Source organism: Vombatus ursinus, unplaced genomic scaffold, assembly GCF_900497805.2.
Source record: "Vombatus ursinus unplaced genomic scaffold, bare-nosed wombat genome assembly UNPS02014778.1, whole genome shotgun sequence".
Classification (NCBI taxonomy): domain Eukaryota; kingdom Metazoa; phylum Chordata; class Mammalia; order Diprotodontia; family Vombatidae; genus Vombatus; species Vombatus ursinus.
In genome coordinates this window covers 18,816,648-18,842,454 of record NW_020954556.1, presented here as the reverse complement: position 1 = coordinate 18,842,454, position 25,807 = coordinate 18,816,648, and the positions used below count along the sequence as shown (strand labels likewise).

The window sequence follows — 25,807 nt, the reverse complement described above, 5'->3', positions numbered from 1 at the left end:
AATGATTCCAGAACATCTACAAGTAATGCCTTGAGCACAACATGGCTTGGATGCAAATTGAACTAGGATTCCTGGAAGAAATGAAGTAAGAGTTAACAAAAGAATTAAACAATGTTCTAATAAATGAAACAAGAGTGCTTAAGAAAAAATTGGAAAAGAAATGAAAGCGATAGAAGAAAGAATTGGAAAAGGAATTAGTAGCGTGGCAGAAGAGGTACAAAATCTTGCCCAAGCAGCAAAATCTCTGAAAATTACAGTGGACCAGATAGAAACCAATCACTCCATGAGACAACAAGAAATATTAAAACAAAGTCAAAAGATGGGGGGAGAAACATAAAGATATCTCAGAGCAAAAACAACTGACCTGGAAAACATATTGAAGAGGAAAAAAAATTCACAGATCATTGGACTGCCTGAAAGTTGTGACAAAAATATAACCTAGGCATCATATTTCAAGTCTCCGCCCTGTCCAGTCCATCCTCTTATTAGCCACTACACTGATTTTCCTGAAGTGCAGGTCCAATAACGTCATCCCTTCTACTCAGTAAATTCCAGTGGCTTTCTTTTACCTTCAGGAGCAAATACAAAATGCTTTGTTTGGCATTCAAAGCCCTTCACAACCTGGCCCCCTTGTACCTTTCCAGTCTTCTTATACTTTACTCCCTGACATGTATTCTTTGAGCCAGTGACACTGGCATCCTGGCTGTTCCATGAGTCCAAAGATGTGAACTTTATGAGTGAGACACTCCATCTTGGGCTCCAGGTATTTTCTCTGGCTGTCCCCCATTCCTAGAATACTCTCACTCTCCACTCTAACTACTGACCCGTGCAGCTTCCTTTAAGTCTCAACTAAAATGTCTTCTTCCATGGGAAGCCTTCCCCAACCCCTTAATTCTAGTACCCTCCCTCTGTTAATTATTTCCTATTTATTCTGTATATAGCTTACTTTGTATGTATTTTATTTGCACATTGTCTTCTCCATTAGGTGGTAAGTTCCTTGAAGGCAAGGACTGTCTTGTTTCTTTTTGTAGTCCCAGCACTTAGCACATAGTAGGTGTTTAATAAATGTTTATTGATTGAATGGTTGATATTTCAAGAAATTTTTAAACTGCCCAAATCTTTTAGAACCAGATGGGAAGGTGGAAACTGAACGCATCCACCAGTCACCACTTGAAAGAAACTCCTAAGTGAAAACTCTCAGTAACTTTATAGCCAAAATCTAGAGCAGAGGTGGGGAACCTGTGGCCTCTAGGCCACATGTGGTCTCCCCACCCCGATCTAGAGCTTCTAGGTCAAAGAAAATTCAAGTACCGAGGAGCCACAGTTAGGATCACACACAATTTAGTAGTCACAACTAAAAAGGAATGGAGAACTTGGAAAGTGATAACCCCAGAAAGCAAAGGATATGATCTTACAGCCAAGAATAACTTACCCAACAAAACTGAGTACGACATTACAGGGGAAAAAAAAGAATCTTTAATGAATAAAGACTTTAATGAAATGAAGATTTCAGGCATTCCTCTTGAAAAGACCAGAGCTGCACCTAGAAACTTTAAAGTTCAAACACAGGAATTAAGAGAAATGTAAAAAGATAAATATGAATGAATAACAATAATTGATTATAAAAAGATAAATTGCATACAGGGAAATGATACATTTATCTCCTGAGAGGTCATAGAGGGAGTCTAATTAGATGAGTCCTAGTAATGGTTCTGTTATGTCTTGATATTAAGAGAAGAATGGAAAGAGGAGGAAGAAAAATGCACTGGGATGAAGGGGGAATAAGGGAAAGGAAGATTGAGGGAAATTATCTCATAATAAAGGGGTACACAAATAGCCATCTATACAAATAAGGAGGCTAGGGTGGAGGGACCAGCTGGTGCTTCAGCCTCACTCATCTGAGCTGATTAAAGGAAGGGACAATATAGTTGGGTACTGATGTACATTTCACTCAACTGGGAACTAAGGGGGGGGGATTAAAGGGAGGGTAGATTAAGGGAAAGATTAGTTCTAAGCAAGACAAACTCTAAGGACATACAAAAATATTTATAGCTCTTTCGAGCTATAAATTCTTTTGGCAAAGAATGGGAATCTGAGGGGGTGTTCATAATTTGGGGAATAGATGAATAAGTATAGGTATATAAATATGATGAAATAGTATTGTTTTGTAAGAAAGGATGAAGGTTTCAGAGAAACCTGGGAGGACTTTTATGTCTCATGCCAAGTGAAATGAAAGAATCAGGAGAATAATTTATACAATGACAGCAATATGGTAAAGGCAAACAACTTTGACAGAATTGGGAACTTTCGTTAGCATAATGGTCAGCCATGATTCCAGAGAACTAATGATGAAACAGGTTACCCACCTCCTTATAGAGAAGCAAAGGAGTCACAATGCAGAATAAGACAATTTTCTTTGGCATAGCCAATGTGGAAATTTGTTTTAATTGACTATATATGTTTGTAACTGGGTTGGGTTTGTGTTTGTGTTTTTGTTTTTTTGTTTTATTTTGTTTAGTTCTCAGGTTGGGTGGTAAGGTGGGGTTTGGGGGAAGGGCAAAAAAGCAGATTTTTACTGATTGAAAAAAAAAATCGAAAGTAATTTTTAAAAAAAGATTTTGAGGCAATATGTCCAAACCAATCATAGTAAAGGGGCAAAACTAGGACTAAAATGAGGTAAGAAGCTCAGTTCCTCACAGTGAATCCATAAACAGTGCTACAGTGAAGAGAACCAAGCTTGGGGTCAAAGGACTTCAGTTCAAGTACTGGCCCCACTAATTACTGGATGTATAACTTTGGCCACTCAACCTACCTGGGCCTCAGTTTCCCCCTCTATAAAATGAGAGCATTGAACTAGATCACTTCTAAAGTCCCTTCCAGTGCTGAAGCTTTTATCCTGTGTGGCTATTTATTAACTTTCCATGGCATTGAACGTGCAAGATAAATGTTGGCATTATAGTAAGAGTAATTTGCCGTACCATGTTTCATTCATTTTGGTTGAGATTATAATTACATATTCTTTGATGTTATTTTCTCTACATATGGACTCTAGACCTTTGTGGTCACAAATATTTTGAGGTCTGTCATGTGGAAGAAGTATTAAACTTCATCTGCTTGGTCTTGAAGGCAAGGATTGGATAGCAGTTGTAGTGTGCCATATTTTGCTCTATATAAGGATAATGATTCTAGTTGTCTACAAGTGGAATGGGCTTAAGCTATAGGTAATGCCCCTCATGGAGTATACTCAGGCATTATTATTCTATGATAGATTGGAGGGGCTTCTGTAGCATCTCTATTTTGCCTCTCTTCTCAAGAACCTTCAATGTTTTTTGGCCTACTAGATGAAGTTCAAGGCCCCACCACAAACTGGCTCCAGTCTCCCCTTTTATTCTGTGCTTCCACCTAACCACTCATACCAATCTTTCTTGCCTCCCTTCCTGGAATATATACCCTGCAGCAAATCAAGAAACTAACTTTAATTTGAGGTGAGTCCCTGTGAGCTTTGACAGTGCCTTCTCCTAGTCAATGTCAAACTTTAAATGGACAATAGGCAAGGGCATGTGGGCCTCCTGTATTGAAGGGTGTATAGGAAATGGCAGGATGGAGAAGTCAGGAATGAGCAGTTCATGTACTCAGCTTGTGCTGGGAAGATATCCAGAAATGGGACCTTCATTTCCAATAGGCAGACCCTGAGAGGAGATGTATTTATAATAAAATCATCATGCCTGCCTTCAGCTACCAGCCCCAGAGGGATAAGGTTCATTCTGTGCTCCCCAACTTCCATCCTGCCCTCACCCCCCCACTTCTACCACATGAATCAGTATTGTCTACCTGGAGAATCAAAATTCTCCATGGAAGAATCCTCCTAACTAAATGGTAGACAAAGCTGGAAAGGGAAGGTAGCTGCCTTCACACACCTCTACAGCCCAGCAGGGAACTAGACTCAGAGTTGGGGTTCACGCCATGTCCTAAGCTGTGAGTGGGTGTGTGTCGGTTTCCAGCCTGTGGTAGTGCAGAGTACCCTGGCCTCTTTGTGCCTAGTGAAGGAATTGTGAGTTTAGTGCTCAGAGGCTTGGCAGGGGTGTACTAGAGCCAGCTCAAACCAGAACCAGTTATTAAATTTTGCAGTGTGAAATAAATAGGCAAATGCTACAAATCAGGGCTTGATTTATTTTGTTGATTATTTAGATTTAAGGAAGCAATGAAAAAATGCTAATAATGCAGGTTAAAATTGAAAGTATGTCATGCATTTACATTTTTTTGAGAGTTAGTTGTTAAACCTTTACCAGCACATTTCCACCTGAGTTTGAAGACTACTGGAAATAGAGAGAAAGCTAAAAAGTTTACTCTCTTTCCCTGTGGGAGGGAAACATATCCTTCTGCCATGTCAAAATTGGTGAATCTTATTCTTAACAAGTCAAATGGTTTATACCAGAGTCACCTCCCTGAGTGTATATAAGGAGTCAGGTATGGGATCAGCTGGTATGATATCATAACATAGAATTTCGTATCTGGAAAAGATCAAAAGAGATCAACTATTGTGTATAGTGATCTTCATGCTCAGCAACTGGAACACAATAGGTGCTTAATAAATGCTTGTTGATTGATGGATCTTTTCCACCCCTTCTCATTTTAAATATAAGCAACTGAGACCAAGAGAGGGGAAGCAACTTTCCCATAGTCATACTGGCATATCTAGGATCAGAACTCAAGTCTCCTAACTTCCAGCCCAACACTGTTGCCACTTCATGGCACTGCCTTTGCTTCCGGTCTAATGTCTCCGCCCTGCTCCCCACATCTCAGCTCTGGGCTTTGCTGTGGCTAACTGTAGTGTGAGAAGGAAAAATTTCTCAATTTAATGCATCACAGGAGGAGTTCTTAAACTTTTCATGTGTTGTAGATTCCTTTGGCAGTTCTTAATGCCGAAGATAAAAATCATTTGGGAAATGAATAGAAACCAAGTGTATTGAAATAAAAATGCAGTTTTTCTCCATCCAAGTTCACAGAACCCCTGAAATCTGTCTCAAGATTCTGTGGAGAGTGAAGCAGAGGTTCTTAAGCTGAAGAATGTGATTAAGGACTTTTGTTCTACAACATTGTATTTTTCCCAATCCCTGGCCAGCCGTGATTTCAGAAGGCTATTCCATCCCTGCCTTTCTCCAGCTACCTCAGTGCGTCTTGCAAGGGCCAGTGGTCAGCCTGTGCAGGTCACTCCCAAATCTACCTGTCCAGCCCTTACTTCTCTCCTGAGGACCAGGCTGTAATTGTCAGCTGACTGACTGCATGACATCTCTGCCTGGATATCCCATAAGAATTTCAAACTCTAACATGTCCAAAATGGAAATCATTATTTTTCTCCTTAAGCTTACTCCTCCTCCTAACTAACTTCCCTGTTTTTGTCAAGGGCAGTACAATCCCTTGTTGGTATATTGGGATCCTGCCCATTCTTTAGGCCCCACTCAAATGTCCTCCATGAAGCTTTTTCCTGATAGCCCCTGGATGGAAGGAATCTTTTAGGTCTTCCATAACACTTGGCTTTATTCTTCTCTACACTTAGAGTTTCTTTAGTTCAGAGCTATTTGTGTCTTATCCTACCTTCTCACTTTTAAGCTTCTTGAAAGAAGGAACCGTGGGGCCCACAAAGGAGAACAGTTAGAAGACACGCAAGTGCCCACTGGACCCTGCCCCACTATTTGTCCTCAATGCTTAGCCATACTGACATACTTCACCTGGCCCTTTTCTTGCTACTTCTTCATGGTCACTGTGATAAATGGAGATCTCAGGTGATCTCCAGGGATATACCTGCAGCTTCCCTCTCTCTCCCTCCCTTAAGCAGAGAGACCGAGGTGGGGATGCACAAGCAGTCCATCAGTCTCGGCTTTGTGGCAGCTGCAGTCAGGAGCCACAGCAGAGTAGATGCCCCGTGTGCCCCTGTGCATGCATCTCAGTGCCTTGCAAGTATCAGGTACTTAATTAACCTAAGTTGAACAAATTGTAAGGCTTCTCTTTTGGCCAAGCAACTTATTCTTAAGTAAAAACATATGCAAAGTAGTTCCAGTTTAGCCCCCTTCATTTGAATTAGCAGTGGGTCGCAGGACTTGGATTAAAAATCAAATAACTCTGTAACTGTTAACCAGTTTAATGGAATGAATAACAGTGTCAGTGCCCTGCCTCATTGAATAATTCTTTCTTAGCTTCACTTTATCTATAGGATTAAGCATTTTAACTTTAGCTTGCCTGTCTGAGACAGCCAGTAAGAGTTTCCTATTTGTTTTTTCTTTCCCAGTTCAGTGGGGACTTCCAACCGTTTCAGCTGCTGGGGTTATAGGAATGCTCAGTGCAGTGGTTGCTAGTATTATTGAATCTATCGGCGATTATTACGCCTGTGCCAGATTATCTTGTGCTCCACCACCTCCCATTCATGCAATAAATAGGTAAGTGTCTGACAGGGAGAGGCCTTCCTTTCATGGATTCCCTGCCACAGGGGTTGTTTAAGCCAAGACTAAGTGACCAGTTGCCAGATAGATTGCAGAGTGGTATTCTGGTTTAGCTATGGGTTGGAGTAGGTGACCTCCAAGATCCTTTCCAGCTCTTTGATTCGGTGATTCATCAAAAGTGATTGCATCGTGCCTTAGTTCTTTGGTAGTTTAACGAAGGCTGGGGGAGAATCAGTTTCATATCCTTGGCTATACGTCATTTTGGCATGACGTACTATTGTTAACGAACATACTGATGCTGCGCATCTGACTGGTGTAAACCCTCTATAAAGGGCTCTTTTTTTCCCCCACGCCTGTGATTTCATCAGGGTACAGAGTTCCTTTCTGCTGAAGCAGATCAGTAACTGTTTTTTGTGACTTAGTCTCTGAGCAAGGTGTTTCAGACACAGAGGTTAGTGGACTGCCCAGCGTCACACAGATGTCATCAGTCAAAGACAGGACTTGACTCCAGGTTGTCCTGACTTCAGGCTTGTCCCTCTCTACTGAGGCAGCCTGTGTTTCCCCTCAGCACGGGAGGATCAGGAAGACTTGAGTGACAGTGAAAGTCATAAAGAAAGCAATATTCACGAAAGTGAATAGAACATCTTCTAAAAAAGTAAAAGACGTTATTGATCACTAAGTTGCTTGGATTTTATTGCTTATAATTTTTAGTTCTTAAGAGATTTCTTAAGAAATATCATTGAGGGGGCAGCTAGGTGGTGCAGTGGATAGAGCTCTGGCCTTGGAGTCAAGAGGACCTAAGTTCAAATCCGACCTCTCAGACGTTTGGCATTTACTAGCTGTGTGATCCTTGGCAAGTCACTTAACCCTGATTGCCTCACCAAAAAGCAAAAAAAAAAAATCATTGGTTCTTATAAGATTAAAATTTAGTACACTCTTTCAGAAGTGATTAGACTTAGGTTCTTTCTGTCAGCTACATATTTTCTATTACCCTCCATTCTGAATTTAACATATACTCAGAAAATTGGATTTCTTTTCTAGCTACATACCTTGAATGTAGAGAAATTGTCAGTTTGCATTTAATATAAAATTTTAATCATTTGTGTACAATGTTTTGTGTTCTAGGGTTTCAGAATATTTTGCTTCTAAAATGAGCCTGTTTTTCTTTATCCCTCCTTTGCATTGTAGGGGGATTTTCATTGAGGGACTATCCTGTGTTCTAGATGGTGTGTTTGGTACCGGAAACGGCTCCACTTCGTCAAGTCCCAATATTGGAGTTTTAGGAATAACTAAGGTACACATCTTTTTCCTAGTTAACAAACTAGTAGGTGTATATTGTTACGGTCTTCTCCCTGAACATTTTGAATTCCGAAAGGCTGGACTCTCCAGTATCTTTATATTTTTGATGGGTTTTGAAGTAGGACTGAGAAAATTATTCTTAGCTTGCCTGTAGGGGGAAAAAGACCTAATGCTTTTTATTGTTATTATTAAAGATCTAGTAGAGGCACGGGCATACCTTATAATGTGCCCTTTTTCTTAATGTGCTACCAAAACAGTGAGACCTCTCCTGAAAATATTTATCTTCCACATTATTACAATTCATTCCTAGAAAAAGAACATTTTATCCTAAATGTTCCTTTAGTAAACCAAGTATCTGCTGTTCCCAATGGTGCTTTTTGCTTACCTTTGTTTTTATAAATTGAATTTTCATGGTTTCATAGAATCTAGAGCCGTATGTGACCTTAAATGTTATCTAAACTCTTAATCCAGAGTTGTCATTTTACACCCTGGAAAACTGAAGCTCAGGAAGGTGCACTAAAATGCCTTTAAGAGCCTATAAAATTCTGTGATTCTGTGATCAGACTTGAACTCATGTTTTCTAGCTCCAAGCCCAGTCCTTTTTTTAAACCATGTGATTCTGCCTTACCACACCTTGCGCAAGAAGAGATTTTTATAAATATTTTTCAGAAGGCAAGTTCTAAACTAGGGAAGTAGCATGAGTTAGCTTTGTAATCTGTTTTTTTTTTTGTTTGTTTTTTTTGTCTTTTTTGTTTTTTGGTTAGGCAATGGGGTTAAGTGACTTGCCCAGGGTCACACAGCTAGTAAGTGTTATGTGTCTGAGGTCGGATTTGAACTCAGCTCCTCCTGAGTCCAGGGCCGGTGCTCTATCCACTGTGCCACCTAGCTGCCCAGCTTTGTAATCTTGATCAAGTCACTTGAGAAAATGGGTTCAGATCCTCCTCTGTCACTACCTCTGTGACCTCTCAGGGCCTCAGTTAACACGTAAAAATGAGGAGATCGATTGGACTAGATGACTCATCTCGAAGAACCATTTCAGCTCCAACCCTGTGATGCTGTGACCGTCCTGTCAAATTGGGGAGGTGGTGGATGCTGGGACCTGGATGGTCTGTAACATGCCTCCTAGTTTTAACATCCCATGAGTCTGTAGATGGTTTATTTTTAGGGCATGATGTTGGGATCGTTGATGCTAATGATAACTTTCCATCGTAGCCACTATCTAGATTCATCATTTTCAGGCTGTTACAGCTCAAAGGAACCTCAGAGATTGTTTAGTCCAACCTCCTCATTTTACGAATGATTCCTCTTGGAAGGAAAAACTTTAATTGGGTCATTCTTTATGTCATGTGGAAGCATGTGATGGGTAGATATGAAAGTGAGCTGAAGATCGGCTTAACTGGAGCACAGTGTTCTTAGAGGCATTTTGTAAATCCTGCCTTAGCCACTAAATAACTTATTTGGGCTAAGTTGTTTCACCTCTGTGGCCCTCGGTTTACCTGGCTAATGAGCCTTTAAGGCCCCTTTCAACTTCTGTGATTTCGTAATCAGTAGATAACATTGAATATATCACAGAAGTATTTGTCATATTGTTAGTGTGGGTTCTTCTTCCACTAGCATAGATTAGAGCCAATCATCTATACCAGAGATTATTAACCTGGGGTCTGTGAAGTTTTTTTTTTTTTTTGACATTTTGATAACTATCTGTCAATAAAATCAGTTTCCTTTGTAATCTTGTGTATTTTATGAATTTAAAAACATTATTTTGAGTCTTCATCAGACTGCCAAAAGGTTAACCTTAATAGATAATATTTGTGAGGCTCTAGCCAAAATGATTATAGAATCACTAAACGTGTTAGGAGGGAGCTCAGAGGCGGTCCAGTCCAACCTATCCCTCTAGAGGAGCTGCCCTTATGAAATAGCCAACAAATGATCATATAGCCTTTGCTTGAAGGCCTCCCGTGATGGCCAGCCAAGGTTTTTGTTTCTCACATAACTCAGAGCAACAATACCAAAAAGTTGCCCTTCCAAGGCATTTCATTCTGTTTTTAATAGCTCTTATTCATCACTCTTGCCAGCCTTATGATCACAGGCTTTTCTGCACTTAACCAGGCTAGTCTTATGATAAGAGACATGCAGTCCATTTCCAGGATCATTCTCTAAACTTTTCCAGCGTAGTAGGACCTAAGAGGCATAGCCTTTGAGATTCCGCAGTTACTTTCACAGGAGGACTGAGGCAGAGAAGGTACCATAAAATAAACATGATTAATATTTCTTTGTAATTCAGGATGATTGATAGAGCGAAGAATAGATAAGGGTGTTGGACAGGATTCTGTAGTACATTGTGTTGCATATCTGATTTCTTTATCGGTTTTTTTTTTTTTTAGCAATTAGTAGAGGGAAATAATTTCCATAAAACCATTTAGACAGCACCATCTGCTGATTCTTTCTTTCCCTTCTTTTTTGAACTTGTTACATAGTTCTATTACAGCAGTAATTATGAGAAAAATTTAATGGTACTGGAAGTATTCTTAAAGTCAACTTTTTGGTATTGTTGCTCTGAGTATGTGAGAAACAAAAACCTTGAACATTAGAGAATAGAGATTTTTTAGATGATGTGACATAGCTCTAAGAGGAAGGGGTTCCCATTAATTGGAAACTACCATGCAAATTATGTACATTTCAGACTGTCATCTATTAAGCATCCTTTCAATAGGTAATTAATGATAAGTTATACATCTAGGAATACTGTTGAGAGGTAGAAGGGAGACTTGGGCAGAGCCATTTTAACAAGGTAGCTCCCTTTCGACATGGTCCCTCAGCTTTTACCAGTGCAGTCATTCAACACCCCCTTTAAAACTCTGCCTTGTAACTTAACCAGGACTGTTGAAGTATGTAACCAGTACACATTAATATTACAAAAACTTCATTCTTAAATATTACTGAGGGAGTATAGGCATAATTATCTTCATTAAAATTTTGAATTGCTTGCAATTGCAACATGAATTGTGCCAGTTTATTACTGAAAAGGCATCGTGCCAACTCTTTTTAACGAGCTAATTGATACCTCTTCCACGTACCTTTGGACACTAGCCCACTCTTACCAGTGGCACTGTTTCAGGAAACAGTTTTGCATTTCCCTGACTCACATTACTGATTATAAGTGAGGAGGAAGATTATCCTCTGAAAAGCCTCTCAAATTTGATGTTGGAATTTTTGCTGAACTCCTCAAAAGCAGGCTTTTTTTTTAACATGTCTTGGGCCTAAACATACATATCAGTCAGTAAACAAAATTTCTAGGTCATTGAAAAATTGGAAGGTGGTGGTGGGGTTATGGAATTCTTGTGAAATTTTCATCTCCCATCACCTGATGTGTGCCAAGCACTGTGCTAGACACCCAACAGATACAAAGAGAAAATCAATCCAATGCCTGCATTGAACAGACTTATATCCTACTGGAACATGTTGTAAATAAAAATAACTAAAAGGTGATTTCATCAGGGAAGCAGAGGTGGGGTGGGGGAGGACTAACAGATAGAGGAATCAGGAAAGGCCCAAGAAGGGAGTAGGGTAACATCCTGCCTCAGACACTAGGTCCTGGCCTGGGGAAATGTCTTAATCATTCCATCCTCAGTTTCTTTATCTGTAAATTTTTGGTATTGCTAGCATCTACTTCATAGGATGTGAAGATCAGTTGGATAATGTATGTAAAATGCTTTGCAAAACTTAAACGTACTACATGATTGTCAGATATTATTGTTGTCCAATCTCTGTGCTTTTATAAACTCTGAAAAATTGCCCATGCTTGTTTCCACTTTTTCTGGTGTCATTCATTTCTCAGCCCCTTGCAGTCTGGCTTTCAAACACATTAATCTGAAACCACTCTCTTGAAAGTTATCAATAATATTTAACATTTTAAAAAAATTATTGATTTTTCTGTTTATATATCATCTTTATTAAGTCTCTTCATGCCTCTCTGAGTTTCTCATATTCATATTTTCTTATGGGGCAATAATATTCCATTACATTCATGTACCATAACTTATTTAGTCATTCTCTAATTAATGGACATCTATTTTTTTTTCTTGTTTCTTTGCTAATCCAAAAGGTGCCGTGAATATTTTGGTCCAGTGATACTTTCATTGTCAAAGGCCATAGTCAGTGGCCTTTCGCAGTCCTCTTTCTTCTTTACATCTGCAGCATTTGTCACTGTTGACCACCCTCTTCTATATCTGTTTCTGTTTGTTTGAGTGTGTGACATTCCTCTGTCTTGGTTCTCCTACCTACATGATAGATCCTTTGTCTTCTCTGCTGGATCATCATTCATAGATGATGTAGATGCGTCCCACAGCTGCATTATGGGCTGACTTCTCCACCAGCTGTGTATTGGTGACTTCATTAACTCCCATAGGGAGTTAATGGAACCCATAGGTTCCGTATGTGTGTGTATTTGTATAGCCCTAGTGTCTCTCCTGTGCAGCATCACCAGGTGTCTACTGAACTTTTCACACTGGCTGTGTGTGTGTGTGTGTGTGTGTGTGTGTGTGTGTGTGTGTGTATTTTTTTTTTTCAAACTCATCATGTCTAAAAGAAAATGTTATTTTTCTCTTTAGACCTAGACCACTCTTTGGAACTTCCCCCTACACAAGAGCATTCTTGTCTGCCCTGTCCACCTTTCTAAGTTTTGAGTGCCTGCCTTCCAAAATTACCTTGGTTTATTTAGTATATATTTTGCATACACTTATAGATTCACATGTTGTCTCTCTTGATAAAGATGTAAGTTCCTTGACAGTGGGAACTGTCTAGTTTTTGCCCTTGTATCCTAAAAACATAGAAGGTGCCTAATAAATGCTTGTTCATTGATTCTAAGTATTTTAAAGCTTCTGTTACATGTTTAATCAAGAAATGTAAAAACCTTACAACACATCCTAAAGTCTTCAATTTATTCTAGAGGCACTTCTAGGAGACTAAATTTTCATTTATAGGGTCTTTCTGACTATATTCAGATTTCATTCCCCATTTTATTTTCACAAACAGATAAATGGACAGTATGACTTTTAGCTTCAGACTCAGTTTAGTAATACAGCAAAATAGTTTCTCCATTGTTATGCCCCATAGTTGTTTAAAATTTTGTCATTGGAAATACAGTGGAACTGCAGACACAGCTGTTCATAATCCCACCTAGCAATAGCAGGAAAGCTAGAAGGAAATTTGCCATATAGATTGGCAAAGAGGAGACAAAAATGATCCTTATTTGCTGATGACATTGTAATTTACTTAGAAATTTCTAGGGTATTAACTAATACACCAGCTTAGACAATTTCAGTAAAGTTGTAGGCTGCAGAATAAACTCAGAAAAAGTAATAGCACAGCTAGGTGTTAATTAGTGCTTAGTGTAAATAACGAATCTTGTAAAATAGTTGAATGTATTTGAATTAATATTATCAAAGTTGTAATTATGTAAAAAATGTGATCATTGGTTCCAGCCTAATGGATATGTGCTGTGAAAATCTGAATAATGCAACTACTTTATGGTATTGGTTATTTACACTAATCAAGAGCTGGATACATTTCAGTATAGCAAAACAAAATCTAGGATGCAATAACAGAAAAAGCAGCCCTGTTTTAAAATAACTATAAAATAGATAATATTTTTGGAAGTCATTCTACCAAAGCACAGTCAGCACCTATATACATAAAATCACAAAGTGTTCTTTAAACAGATAAAGAACTTAAGTAAAACTGGAGAAGTATTCAGTGCTCGTGATTGGGAAAACATTACTACCTATGGTAACGTGCAGATTTTGTGCTGTGTTGTTCATACTACCAGCCAGATACTTTATAGAGCCAGACAAAATAACAAAATTCGTTTGAAAGAAGAGAAGATCTAGAGTATCAAAGACAATAATAAAAAATGATAGGAATGAAGGTGACTAACAAATACTTCTAGACCTCAAACTGTTATAAAAATGATCATCATTTGAAACTGATTAGAAAAGTAAATAAGTGAGACAGACTAGATAAGGAAGAATCTGAAATAATCAAACTCAGTAACTGAAAATAAATTAGCTAGGAAAGTACTACATATTTGACACAAGTTGATAGGTAAAGTAGTCTTATTTATTCATTAGTTAGGCTTGTCAAGTAATGATGTCTTTTAGTTATGTGTTGGTACATTAAAATATTTTGCATTTATATAAAATAAGCTTCGTAATGGATAGAGCTCTAGCCTTTGAGCCAGAGGACCTGAGTTCAAATCTGGCCTCAGACACTTGACATTTACTAGCTATGTGACCCTGGGCAAGTCACTTAACCCCAAATGCCTTACCAAAAAGAAAAAAAAGTCACAGGCCCTGACCAAAAGTAAAAAAATATTTTAAGGGGGCAGCTACGTGGTGCAGTGGGTAGAGCACTGGCCCTGGATTCAGAAGGACCTGAGTTCAAATCCAGCCACAGATATATAACACTAACTAGCTGTGTGACCCAGAGCAAGTCACTTAACCCCATTGCCTATACCCCCCCAAAAAAAAAAAAAATGGAACCCAAAGTTTTAAAAAACACATGTTTTTTGAAAAAATATTTTCACATACAGCTGGGAAATAAGAAATACAGGAAATGGATTACAGAAATCTATCCTGTGGAAAATAGAAGGGGAAGGGAATAAGAGAAGGGGGGAGAGATAGAAGGGAGGGCAGACTAGGGGAAGGGATATTCAAAATGCATGCCATCTTGGGGTGGTGGGAGGGGCGAAATGGTGTGAAAATTTGGAACTCAAAATCTTGTGGAAGTAATTATTGAAAACTAAAAATAAATGAATTTTAAAAAATTTAAGAAAAACAAATAAAATAAAATAAGCTTGGCAGGCTCATTGCATAAAGGGCATCTTTCTGTACGTAAAGTGACTGAAATGTGAGACAAGAATTCAGTGAAGTACTAAGTAGATGGGCTTAGGAATAAACATTCTTACTGCTTCAAATCCTAGAAAATTATTCACATTCTTTTAGAGTACTGGGCTTTGCTTCAAATACTTATAAGATCGTTGAGTTTTAGAATGAGAGAGGATATCATCTAATTTAATTTCATTTTATAAGCTAAGAAACTGAACACTAGAATGATGAATTGTTTTGTTCTGGTTATGCATCTAATGACTCCCAGATCCAAGACATGGAGCCTGGGGCTTCTGACTCCCAATCCAGTTTTCTATGTACTGTAGCCTGAGATGGCAACAGCATGAGGTGGAGACAGAAAGCCAGACTCAAAGCCAGGAAAATCTGGGTTCAAGTTCCCCCTCTTAACACATACTGGCCACATGACCATGGGCAGGTCGGTCACTTCAATCTCTCAGTATTCCAGGGAGCTCTCTGACACTCTCAGTTGCAGTGAACTTGCCAGTCTGCATTGGTAAAGGGAGCTTCCTCACCTGGGATTTCTCAATACCAGTGAACTCATGCATGGGTCTAATTCTTGTCCCTGTGCCATCCTACCTGTTAAGTTTGACATAGTTACTTAAATTTGGGAATCTGAAAAACAGTTTATGCTATTTGCAGACTAAATATATACTGTCTATAAACTGTATTATTTTTATTTTAATGGTATAAGTTGTTAAGTGAGGCAGAATCAGTTGCTGTGGAATAGCTATTTTCCTAGTAGCTCTTTGCAACAGGATATCTTCAAAGAAAAATATATTGTTAGATGACAGACTTTTCCACATTTTAATTCTTGTTTTCTTATTTTGCCTCATAGGTTGGAAGTCGTCGAGTCATTCAGTATGGTGCGGCTTTAATGCTCATGCTTGGGATGATAGGGAAATTCAGTGCGTTGTTTGCATCCCTTCCAGACCCTGTGCTTGGTGCCCTCTTTTGCACACTCTTTGGTAAAACCCTGTTTATGTCCTGTCCTGTCTTCTCATTCCCCTTTTCTTTCTATACATTGACTAGTTCAAAACTCGTAAGGCTTCAGTGAGATTTTTAAATGACTCTTTTCCTAAAGATAACACTGAACTACACACTTCAATATGTCTAGTCAGGTAATTTCTAAAATCACAGCTTTAGAGCTAGGAAGAAGAACTTAGGTTAAGTCATAACCACAACAGGAATACTTTCTAAAAGATAAATGCTGAAACTTCCAAGTAAAAATATTCCGTTTAAGACAGGCCATTTTTTTTTTCCACAGCAGGACTTGTCCCATTTTAAAAGGATTACCTAATTATTAGAAGTAGTTATACAATACATATTTTGATATGTTTTACAGTTTCAAGATTTTCCATGTCAACTCGATGGCTCTGGATTTCTATCTGTTGTAAAGGAACTATAGTCACTTTTTATTTGTCCATAATAATGGAAGTGAAAATCGTATATAATCAGACCAGAAGTTCTTAGTTCAAAAGTCATTTGTGTTTGATTATATGGAGTGCTGTCATATGAGCTCAGTGAGAGAACACTTCACTCACCTTACTCTCTTCTAAGCTTAGATCGTAGATCTCTGAGGTTAATCTTATGGTAATGGGTTGAGATGTGGGACCTCAGATTACCACTGATAATCTACTCAGGCAATGGAATATTATTTGTAGTACACATTTGTAGTACCATATTAATAGTATATACTTGTATAGCAATTCACAGTTGATAAAGTAATTTAAAAATATTTTCTCATTTGAGCCTTACAACTCTGAGGTAGAAATAGTGCAAGTATTGTTATTTGAACTTATAGATGAGGAAACTGGGGATCAGATAGGTTAAGTGACTTAGCCAAGCTCACAGAGCTAGCAAATTACAAATCTAGGAAGAGAATAATACAATACAATCCCATGTCTTTATAATTTCAGTGCTGTTTGTGTTATGCAATATATTTCCATGTTGACTCCTTAAAAACAAAACAAAACAAACATGATGATGTGATAAAAATTGAAGTCTTGGCAACTGGTGGCTCAATGAGTAGAGTACTGGGCCTGGAATCAGGAAGACGAGTTCAAATCCAGCCTCAGACACTTAATAGCTGTGTGACCCTGGGCAAGTCACTTAACCCTTTGTTTCCCTCAGTTTCCTCTGCTGTTACATGGGGATAGTAACAACACCTACCTCATAGTTATGAAGATCAAATAAGATAATGTTTGTAAAGTGCTGAGGACAATGCCTGGTACGTAGTAGGTGCTACATACATACTTTTTCCCTTCCCCTTCCCTCCCAAATCATTGGTTGCCTTTCAAGTGATTGTACAAAGGTGCTTCTTCTGTAAAGGGAGGTGGCAAGTCTTGGGTTTGTTCATTTCTCTTCTCAGGAATGATCACTGCTGTTGGATTGTCGAATCTTCAGTTCATAGATTTAAATTCTTCACGTAACCTCTTTGTCCTCGGATTTTCCATTTTCTTTGGACTTGTTCTTCCAAGTTACCTCAAGCAGAATCCACTAGTCACAGGTATTGAGAAACACTTTTATTCTCTATGGAGGTTTGAGTCATAGCCTAGCTGTCAGTCTACTTTAGATTTTAATAGCAAATGTTTTGTCTGTTCATGTAACACTTGCCTCTGGAATGCATATTTGTCAGCAGTAACCTCGCACAGTCTAAAACTTCAGATGTAAACCAGCCTGTCACCATAATTATCATATAAATCAAGAATCTGTTTTTTTCTGTATCTATCTCTTCTAGAGAATGCCAAATGTAAGGCTGTCTTTTTGAGACTACTTTGAATATTTTCTAATGAATTTCTGTTTTGGCATTTCAGCTGTGTTAAGAAACATTATTTGGATTACAGTCAAGCCTATTCAGTTTTTTTAATCCCTGTCTTGATCCTTTGTAGTTATGTTATAGGAAGAAAAATCCAAAAGAACAACAACCTTAACTGCTCCTACTGTACCTTAATTTCCTCATCTCAAAATGAGATGGTTGAACTAGATGGTCTGTCATTCTTTCTAGTTCTGATAGTCTGATCCTATGGTCTTTAGTTAAGGCGTTGTATCTACACTAACTATATGTTAATGCTCCAGTGGAATAGATCTTTGACCTTGTTAATGTGGATACTCCCTCCAGTGATGCAAATTACAACCCATCCATGCTTATGCCAGTATTCATGCAGTCCTTGTTCATGTTGTTCTACAAATACTCCGTGGTGGAGAGGTGTCCATCCAATGTGCTGGGGGCCACCCTCGTGTTCTCTTGATGTTGCATGAATACTACTGGAGTGTGCAGACTAGCCATCAATTAATTATTCCATGCTTTTTCTGTTTGGCCAACCTATCTTATTTTCCATTGATATATTTCTCTGACAAAATCATTTGCACAGCTTCATCTGCACAATTCCTAATTTATAATACATTAGAGCCTTCTTGCACCCACTATGCATCCCTTCATTGACCTTTGGGTGATGCTCAACTTTATTTCTCTGATTAGAAACAAAGGATAGTTAGGGATTTAAAAGGAACACACAAAATGACTGACTGACTGACTGTACTTGTAGCTTGCAGACTGTACCAGGTTTCTGTTTTTATTCTCATTGTTCATTTTTTCAAGTGCTTTCAAAATTTTATTTGTCCTGTTTGCCAAAGGTGCCAAATACCTTTTTTAATGAAATTTCTACTTCTAAATACTAATTTATATGTAATTATATTATTTTATATTATATGTAATATAGTCCAATTATATATTATATCATATAATTAATTTATGAATACTAATTTTCTGTCCTACCCTCCAACACCCCCCCAAAAACAAAACAAAACAACACCCCACCACTTTTGAAAGTTTAAGTATTTTGTTCTTTGATGATCACACCATTGCTTTGAGCAGAGATTGTTTAGTGCACAACTAGAACTGCGATTGCTCCTTATTAGCAATTTTCCGTTGTATGTCATATACAGTTTTAACTGAGAATCTTTTGTTAGTTTGATATGGAGGGTCATAGAATTCTGAGCTGATTTTATCCGCTCCTTCATTTTGCAGAGAAGAAAACTGGACTCAGAGAAGGTAGTGATTCATTGAAGATCATGCAGAGAGTTATGAGCAAAACTTGGGTTTGGATCCAGAGTGTCTCATTCCCAATCTGCTGCTTTCTTTACTACACTATTTGTAATATACCTGTAGTATTTCTAAAATATTCTAAGCAGTATCTGTTTGAGCAAATCGTTGTCTAGCTGAAATACCTAAATTTTTGGTCTTGATGAAGTTTCTAATGAAATAAGGCCACACAAACCTAAATTAGGCATTTACTGTCTGCAGAGAGAGTAATCCCTCAATTCTTCCTCTCTTTTTCTAGGGATTACAGGAATTGATCAAGTGTTAAACGTCCTTCTCACCACAGCAATGTTTGTAGGTGGATGTGTCGCTTTTGTTTTGGATAACACCATCCCAGGTAAGTGCTAATATTTATTTTTATTTAATCTACTTTTTATGATAATAGTGATGAATATTTATTAGCACATTAAATATCAATTATACATAATTTAAATAATAAATGAAATATTTGTTATAATATTAAAATATTTATACCAGTGAACATGCTGGAAAATCTGTGACCCTGGAAAATCTGGTACCAGTCAGTTCAAAGACAGCTATTTGCCATGAAGTCACAACCTTTAGCTTCATTTCCCGGGTTCATTATTTTGTCCCTTTCCAACCAACTACTGTTAACAGTAAGCAAAGCCTTGTTTTGGCACAAGTGTGAATTTGTGACCATTTTAATGAAGCTTTTAAGACATCTTTTCCCCTCTCTTCCTCATCCCCACTTCCATATGGAAATCTTAGATCCCATTTTGGGGAGCAATGGCTAGAAGTTGCAGAGGCAAATTTAGGCTTAATATGTCAGGAAAAACTATGTAACTCTGATATATCTACATATGCTGAATGCATTGCCTCCGGAGCTTGGTGGGTTCTCTCTCTCCCCCTCTCTCTCCCTCCCTCTCTCTCTTCCTCTCTCTCTCTCTCCCCCCCCCTCTCTCTCCCTCTCTCCCCCTCCCCCTCTCCCCCTCTCCCTCCCTCCCTCCCCCTCTCCTTTAGGACAGGCCTGGATTACCTCTTGTGGCATAGGCTGGAATAAACATTTTTTTTTTCAGAGATTGGTTTAGATTTCTTTCATACTAGAAGGTCTTTGCATCATTCTCATAGATTCTAACTAGCTACCTGTATTAGAAGGGATCATATAAACACCATATAATTTTCTTTAGTGATTTTTCTCACAACAGTCCTCACTTTACAAGTAAGGAAACTGAGGCTCGGGTAGAGAAAGTGACTTGCCCAGAGTTGGCTTTCTGAAAGGCAGATCAAGGACATGGACCCCACTTTCCTTATTCTTAATGCAGAGCTCTTTCTATAGTAACCCATTCTCCTAGTAATAAGTCATAGTTATATAGTGTTTCTCACAATAGCCAATTTGACACAGGCAACATTTTTATCCCTTATTTTACATAAGAGGAAACCAAGGTCCAGAAAGATCAAACATGTTGCCCTCAGGTGCACCCTCTGGAATTGTCAGATCCAGTCTCTCTGATTCTACGTCCTTTGTTCTTTCTATCACACGTCAAACACAGTAGCAAGTGGGCATTCTATCGACTTATTAAGCCAGGACCTGTGTGGATCTGAGCAAAGCAAACTCTTTGCTTCAAGGGCACTGTGTATTCCAGGACAGCCTTGCTTACGAAACAGTTATCTTTAAAGCAGAATTGTGTTCCTCTTAACGAGGCTGTTAAATTAACATGTTTGTTTCTTTTCTTTTTTTTCCCCCTTGGGTCCTTCTCCCCATTCTGTACTTCACTCTGTTTTTTGATAGGTACTCCAGAAGAAAGAGGAATACGGAAATGGAAGAAAGGAGTTGGAAAAGGGAGTAAATCACTCGATGGCATGGAATCCTATGATTTGCCATTTGGCATGAACATTATCAAAAAATTTCGATGTTTTAGCTATTTACCCATCAGCCCAACCTTCATGGGTTACACATGGAAGGGTTTCAGGAAAAGCAGTAACTGCAGAAATTCAGATGAAGATTCAGAGGCTACTGTATAGCCTTAGTTGAAATTATATTATCTAGTTGTAGTAAAAGATGTATTTGAAGTTCTTTGCTAATTAATAAGCATTAAAATATATGTTTTGTATATCTGCATTTAAATTTTGAAACCCAGAGCTGAGACCGATTATAAATAGCTCTTCTGTTGTGGGTGGTGATATTGTCTAATATAGTGTCTCAACCATCTTATTATTTAAATCCTTGATCCTGCTCTTTTCAGGGCATCCATTGCTGGCAATGATAGCTGCGCCTGAAAATTCCCGATCCTCCTGTGGAAGAGAGATGTTTGGAATTCGTTGCGGGTTTTTTTGTTCTTTTGGGGTTTTTTGTTTTTGTTTTAGTCATTCCTCTTTCTTGGTAAATGCATAGTACTGTTTTGGACATGTGGTGTCTCTCATCCCAGCATTCTGAATGTTTGACTGCATGCCAAGTCATCCAAGATGCCTGTCAGCAGTTTTTCTTCCTCACCTACACTTTCTGTACCCACTGTGCAGGTGAATTCACAGGACCTGTCCCCAGGCTGGAAAGACTTCTGGTCCTTCAAGCACCCGTACCTACTTCCTTGGATAGTGTTTTCATAATTCTTCATCTCATCTGTGCCTAAAACAAAATTTTAGGGGAAGCAAAAATGCATTTGCAAAAATGCATCATTGTGACTTAATAGTCAATACAGTCATTTTCCTCTTGAATTAGTATTTTAGGAAGCTTTCTTGAACTAGAATTACAGAATGGATTGCCCTATGGCCTAGGTATACATACACATTTGTGAGAATCATAGATACTGTTTTGAGGGGAGGGGGATGGGTCATGTGTGATTTGAGTCAATATCTATTAATTGTTAACCTTCATATCAAATTATTAACACTAAGGAACTTGCCTAAGAGTCTACTAGGAAATAATTTACTATCATATGTTTTATCTTCCCATTCAGGGCCACAGCAGTAGATTTTTTGGATCAGCAAATTTTCATATTAGCAGAGGCACTGTGTGTATGTGTGTGTGTGTGTATATATATATATATATATATATATATATGTGTGTGTGTGTGTGTATATATATATATATGTATATATATGTATCTATCTATATATATAAGTGGCATCCTTATCCCCTGGATTATTGAATGGGCACAGAGAGTACCAGTCATTAATACCTGAAAGTTTTGACTCTCTTGTAATGTGGATGTTGTTAGTTATCAGGCATTCATAATTGTGAGGCTATGTTCATGTTTAACATTCTGACTATTACGCATTAGTTTGACATCAGTGTTTTTCATTGTGATCCATCCAGCTCATCCCCATTATCCCCACCCACTTACTCCATCCCCCAAAGAAAAACAGGAAAAAGAACTCACATTTGTAATGCCACGGAAATCATCAGGGAAGCTTAATGTAATGTGCTCTTAAGGCCAGTATAGTATTTCTGTGCTTGTGTTTTGTATTTCTTGATCAAATGAAGGCATAAGCTGTAACTCACTTATTTATGTGGACTGACTCCTGGACCAGACTATGAGAAGGCTATAGTTTTCTCAGAGTCCTGCTATAAGATCAAGGAGATAGAATGAACTGGATTGGATTAATCAGTGTTTTAACTTATAGGGACATTCAGTAGTTTGCCATTTGAGTATCTACTGGATGTTATTGAGGTAGTCCATATTACTTGTTGGCATTAGTAAACGTTATACCACCTGTCTGAACAAAGCCTTTCCTTTTTTCTTTTTGTCACTGATCCGTATCAAGTGAGAGGCATTTGGTTGAATGTTGCCTTAATGCCTGCTCCCTTGCTGAGCACTCTGATTGAGAACACTAAACTATTAGTAAAAATAACCTGTTTATTTGTTTTGGAGTTTTCAGCTCAGGGAAGGGTAAAGAAAGAGAAAAATCAGAAACTTAGTGAGATGACTTCATTTACACCACATACCCCAGGTGGTCAGTCAGCTGCTGTTTGAGCAGTTAAAAGGAACCAAAATGGATCATTTCAAATTGCATACAACTCTTTTTGCAATAGTTTGTTATGTCTCCATTGACACCCAAGTCAGTGTCAAGATTAGTTTGTTATAAATAGGAGAGAACACTTTGAGATCAACTTAGCCGCCTTTTGAGCTTGTTGGCTAAATAATCTGTATGTTTTTATCCCTTTGATTCCAGGAAGCGTGAGCTTCCGTGAGCGTTGCATTAGGACACCCTGGCCTAAGAGTCTGCATTTTGTGCCAAGATCTTATCACAGATTAAATGAAGCAATGTATTCAAAATTGCTTGTGGTTTTATATGTTAAAGTTCCGGCTGTTTTAGTGTGTATTAGATACAGTGTTGTTTAAAAGAAAATCACCCAGTGGTTCAGTTAGTCTCGTCCTTTTTTGTTGTGTGAGACCGAGTGAAGCAATATACCACGCTCTGTGAAGCTGTGCTTTGTTTAGCCCTGTCTGATTCCTTTGCCCTGACAAATGGAGAAAACTATGCTAAACTGATGATGTTTGGTAAGTGTGCCTTGACACTAGTTCTAGCTGTCCAGCACAGAATGCTGCCAGATATCTGAGCAGGACTGAACACTTACCACTATAATTCAGTAACACATCCTGGTTAACATGGATGACTTGCCTTTTTGATATTTTTCCTCCACAAAACAGTGTGAAAGGTTTGTGTGTTAAGGTTCAGATGCCAAAGTGCTTCTGAAACCTTTGTTTGCAAAAAAATTTTGGGGGGGGTGTTGTTTTCAACTCTTTCATCATAGGAGAATGTCTTACTTTGTAGCATCCATGTGTGATGCCCCTTTACTTAAACAAGTAGAGAAGAGACATAAAGTAATGAGGCTTCCTTTAGAGAGGATTTCCCACCTTGACTGAACTTTGAATCGCCAAATTAGGGATCCTTTTTGAATTATTTTGTGAAGCTGGGACTGATGTGTGGTAAAGTGAACAATATACCAGGTCTCCAATAGGTCCATTTGCAAAGAGTTGAAAATGTAGCCAGAATGTAGTAGGGGTCCGCATCTGAATTGGACAATAATATGTTTCTTGCATTTACACAACACAAAGTTAATCACATAATATAGTGTGGTCTCAACTGCTAGCAAATAAGCAATGGAACAAAAGATGCTAATTTGGTGCAGGGAGATAATTTGATATGTTTTTATTTCCTGTTTACAGAAATAGCTAAGTATGAAGCTGAGGGTAATGTAAGGGTGAATTATGTTTATCACACTACATTTTGTTGGAATGGATTAATTATACTGACTTGTTTGTCCACTAAATCATATACATAGTAGAAAGTATGTAAAAGACCTGACATGTTCAAAATGAAAAATAGAAGAGTGTCTCGTCCCCCAATTCATGGCAGAAATAATCACAGAAATAATCATAGAAGAACTGGAAACTCACCCTGGATTTCTCTAATTTACCAGCACTATAACTGAGAATCATATTCAGAATTAATCAATACACTAAAATTCAGGTTCTTGTTTAAAGTAACCCACCGATTTCAGTTCTGTAGCAAATTCCCTGTGATTGGCTATATAGTAAATGCACCAGGCCACCCTGAGTGACCAGTGAACTGAGAGAAGTAATCATGCTCTCTGACTTTTCCTGTCTCCATGGATTACAGATAACACAGGATTTGCTTTGTACCTTTGAATGCTGACTTTAAATACAACAGCTTGGTTTGTACATGAATATTGCAGTATTTCCATATATTAAAATAACATTTCCACCCAGGATAATGGTCACAGGTTTCCAGGGAGGGAGTGATAATGATTTTCATGACAATGTCATGTGATAATAGAATTTCTCCATTGATGAATCTCTAGTAGTTGTGTATACTTTATTTACTCATGCTTCTGTTTTATAACAAAGAGCTGAAGTTGTTTCCTTTTATTCATGTCCCTGCTGAAATATTGGTAATAGGAAATTAGAGTGAACATTTACAGATGTAATTCTCCGTGCTTTTCCGTGCCACAAGAGTGGTTAAGCCAAATGCATCAGTCAGAGAACAATCAGCTGTGACAATATCTTTTATACCAAGAGTTTCAGGGTTTAGGGGAGAGAGAACATTTAGCAGGTTAAATTTAATTGTGGTGTAAAGGGGACTGCAGGTTAACAGTAACTGACAGCTAGTTTCAAAATCGCTTACCCATTAGATGTTGGATGTACAATTCACATCCCTTTGTGCTGTAAAGTACATAATTCCTACGTTAATGTACAGTGTATAATGCCCTAACACAAATGCAATGCTCCAGTGGAGTGGCCTTCTTCAACTCCGTAAATGAAAAACAAGGCAACTCTCTCCCTGAGTCTGAGACCTAATTGAATTAGTGACCAATGGCTTGATTCCCACATGCTGTACATATCGAGTATTTCCTGTTGTGGCTTTTAAGAGAATAAGACATCTCCAACATCACCATACAGTCTGCCAGTCATTAGCAGTATTGCAAGAAGGCCGTACACTTGTTTGCTTCTGCCAAAGGCTCCATCCGTCCAGCTTTGTGCCGGGCTGCTCTTTGTATCAAGGAATCCATTTTTAGCAGCATCCAAAAACATTCCTGTCTTGTTAGGTTGGTTGTGACTGTGCTTTGTCATCAGTATATATCGTTGCTATCAAAAGTGCTTAGATTGCTGTTTGTATTTTTCAGGCACTTAGGACATTCTTGAGCAATGTTGCCATCTTGCTGATAATTCAAATTATTGTGGTTTTTTTGTTGGTTCAGAATAGCCTTTGACATGTTAACAGACTGGATGTTCTTAAAACAGTGGGGATGCCCATATTTTCCATGAGTTTTGTGGCTGAATTTGGCTGTAAACCTTTCGGGGTTTTTTGGTGTTTTATGGGGGGGTGGGGGGAGGGATTGTCTTTATTTTTTCTCCTTTATTTGTTTGTCTTTTTATTATTTTGCATACCAAGGGTTTGGTTTTTTTTGGGGGGGGTGGGGGTAGGGAAGGGTTTGAGATGTGTAATTCTTTTATGGAGTTTTTAAAAGATTTCATATTGTTTTTCTAACATGGCTTCATTAAACGTTTAAATATTTAAAAATATGTAATATTTGGACCAGATGTTGTGAATAAATAGTAGAGATAAAGCTATTTTATTCTGTA

General features: G+C 38.2%; 1 protein-coding gene across 5 annotated transcripts in view; it reads left to right on the top strand.

Moving 5' to 3' along the window:
• The window catches only part of SLC23A2 (solute carrier family 23 member 2), a 113,336-nt gene extending 87,796 nt beyond the window's left edge, over positions 1-25,540 (top strand). For all 5 annotated transcript variants that reach the window (XM_027865214.1, XM_027865215.1, XM_027865213.1 and 2 more), the window contains 6 exons: positions 6,287-6,434; positions 7,626-7,731; positions 15,477-15,606; positions 17,010-17,147; positions 18,982-19,077; positions 20,491-25,540. In XM_027865214.1, coding sequence (XP_027721015.1) covers positions 6,287-6,434; positions 7,626-7,731; positions 15,477-15,606; positions 17,010-17,147; positions 18,982-19,077; positions 20,491-20,723 — 851 coding nt within the window. In that variant the 3' untranslated portion in view covers positions 20,724-25,540. The remainder of the gene's footprint in view (positions 1-6,286; positions 6,435-7,625; positions 7,732-15,476; positions 15,607-17,009; positions 17,148-18,981; positions 19,078-20,490) is intronic.
• Positions 25,541-25,807: the final 267 nt, after the last annotated feature.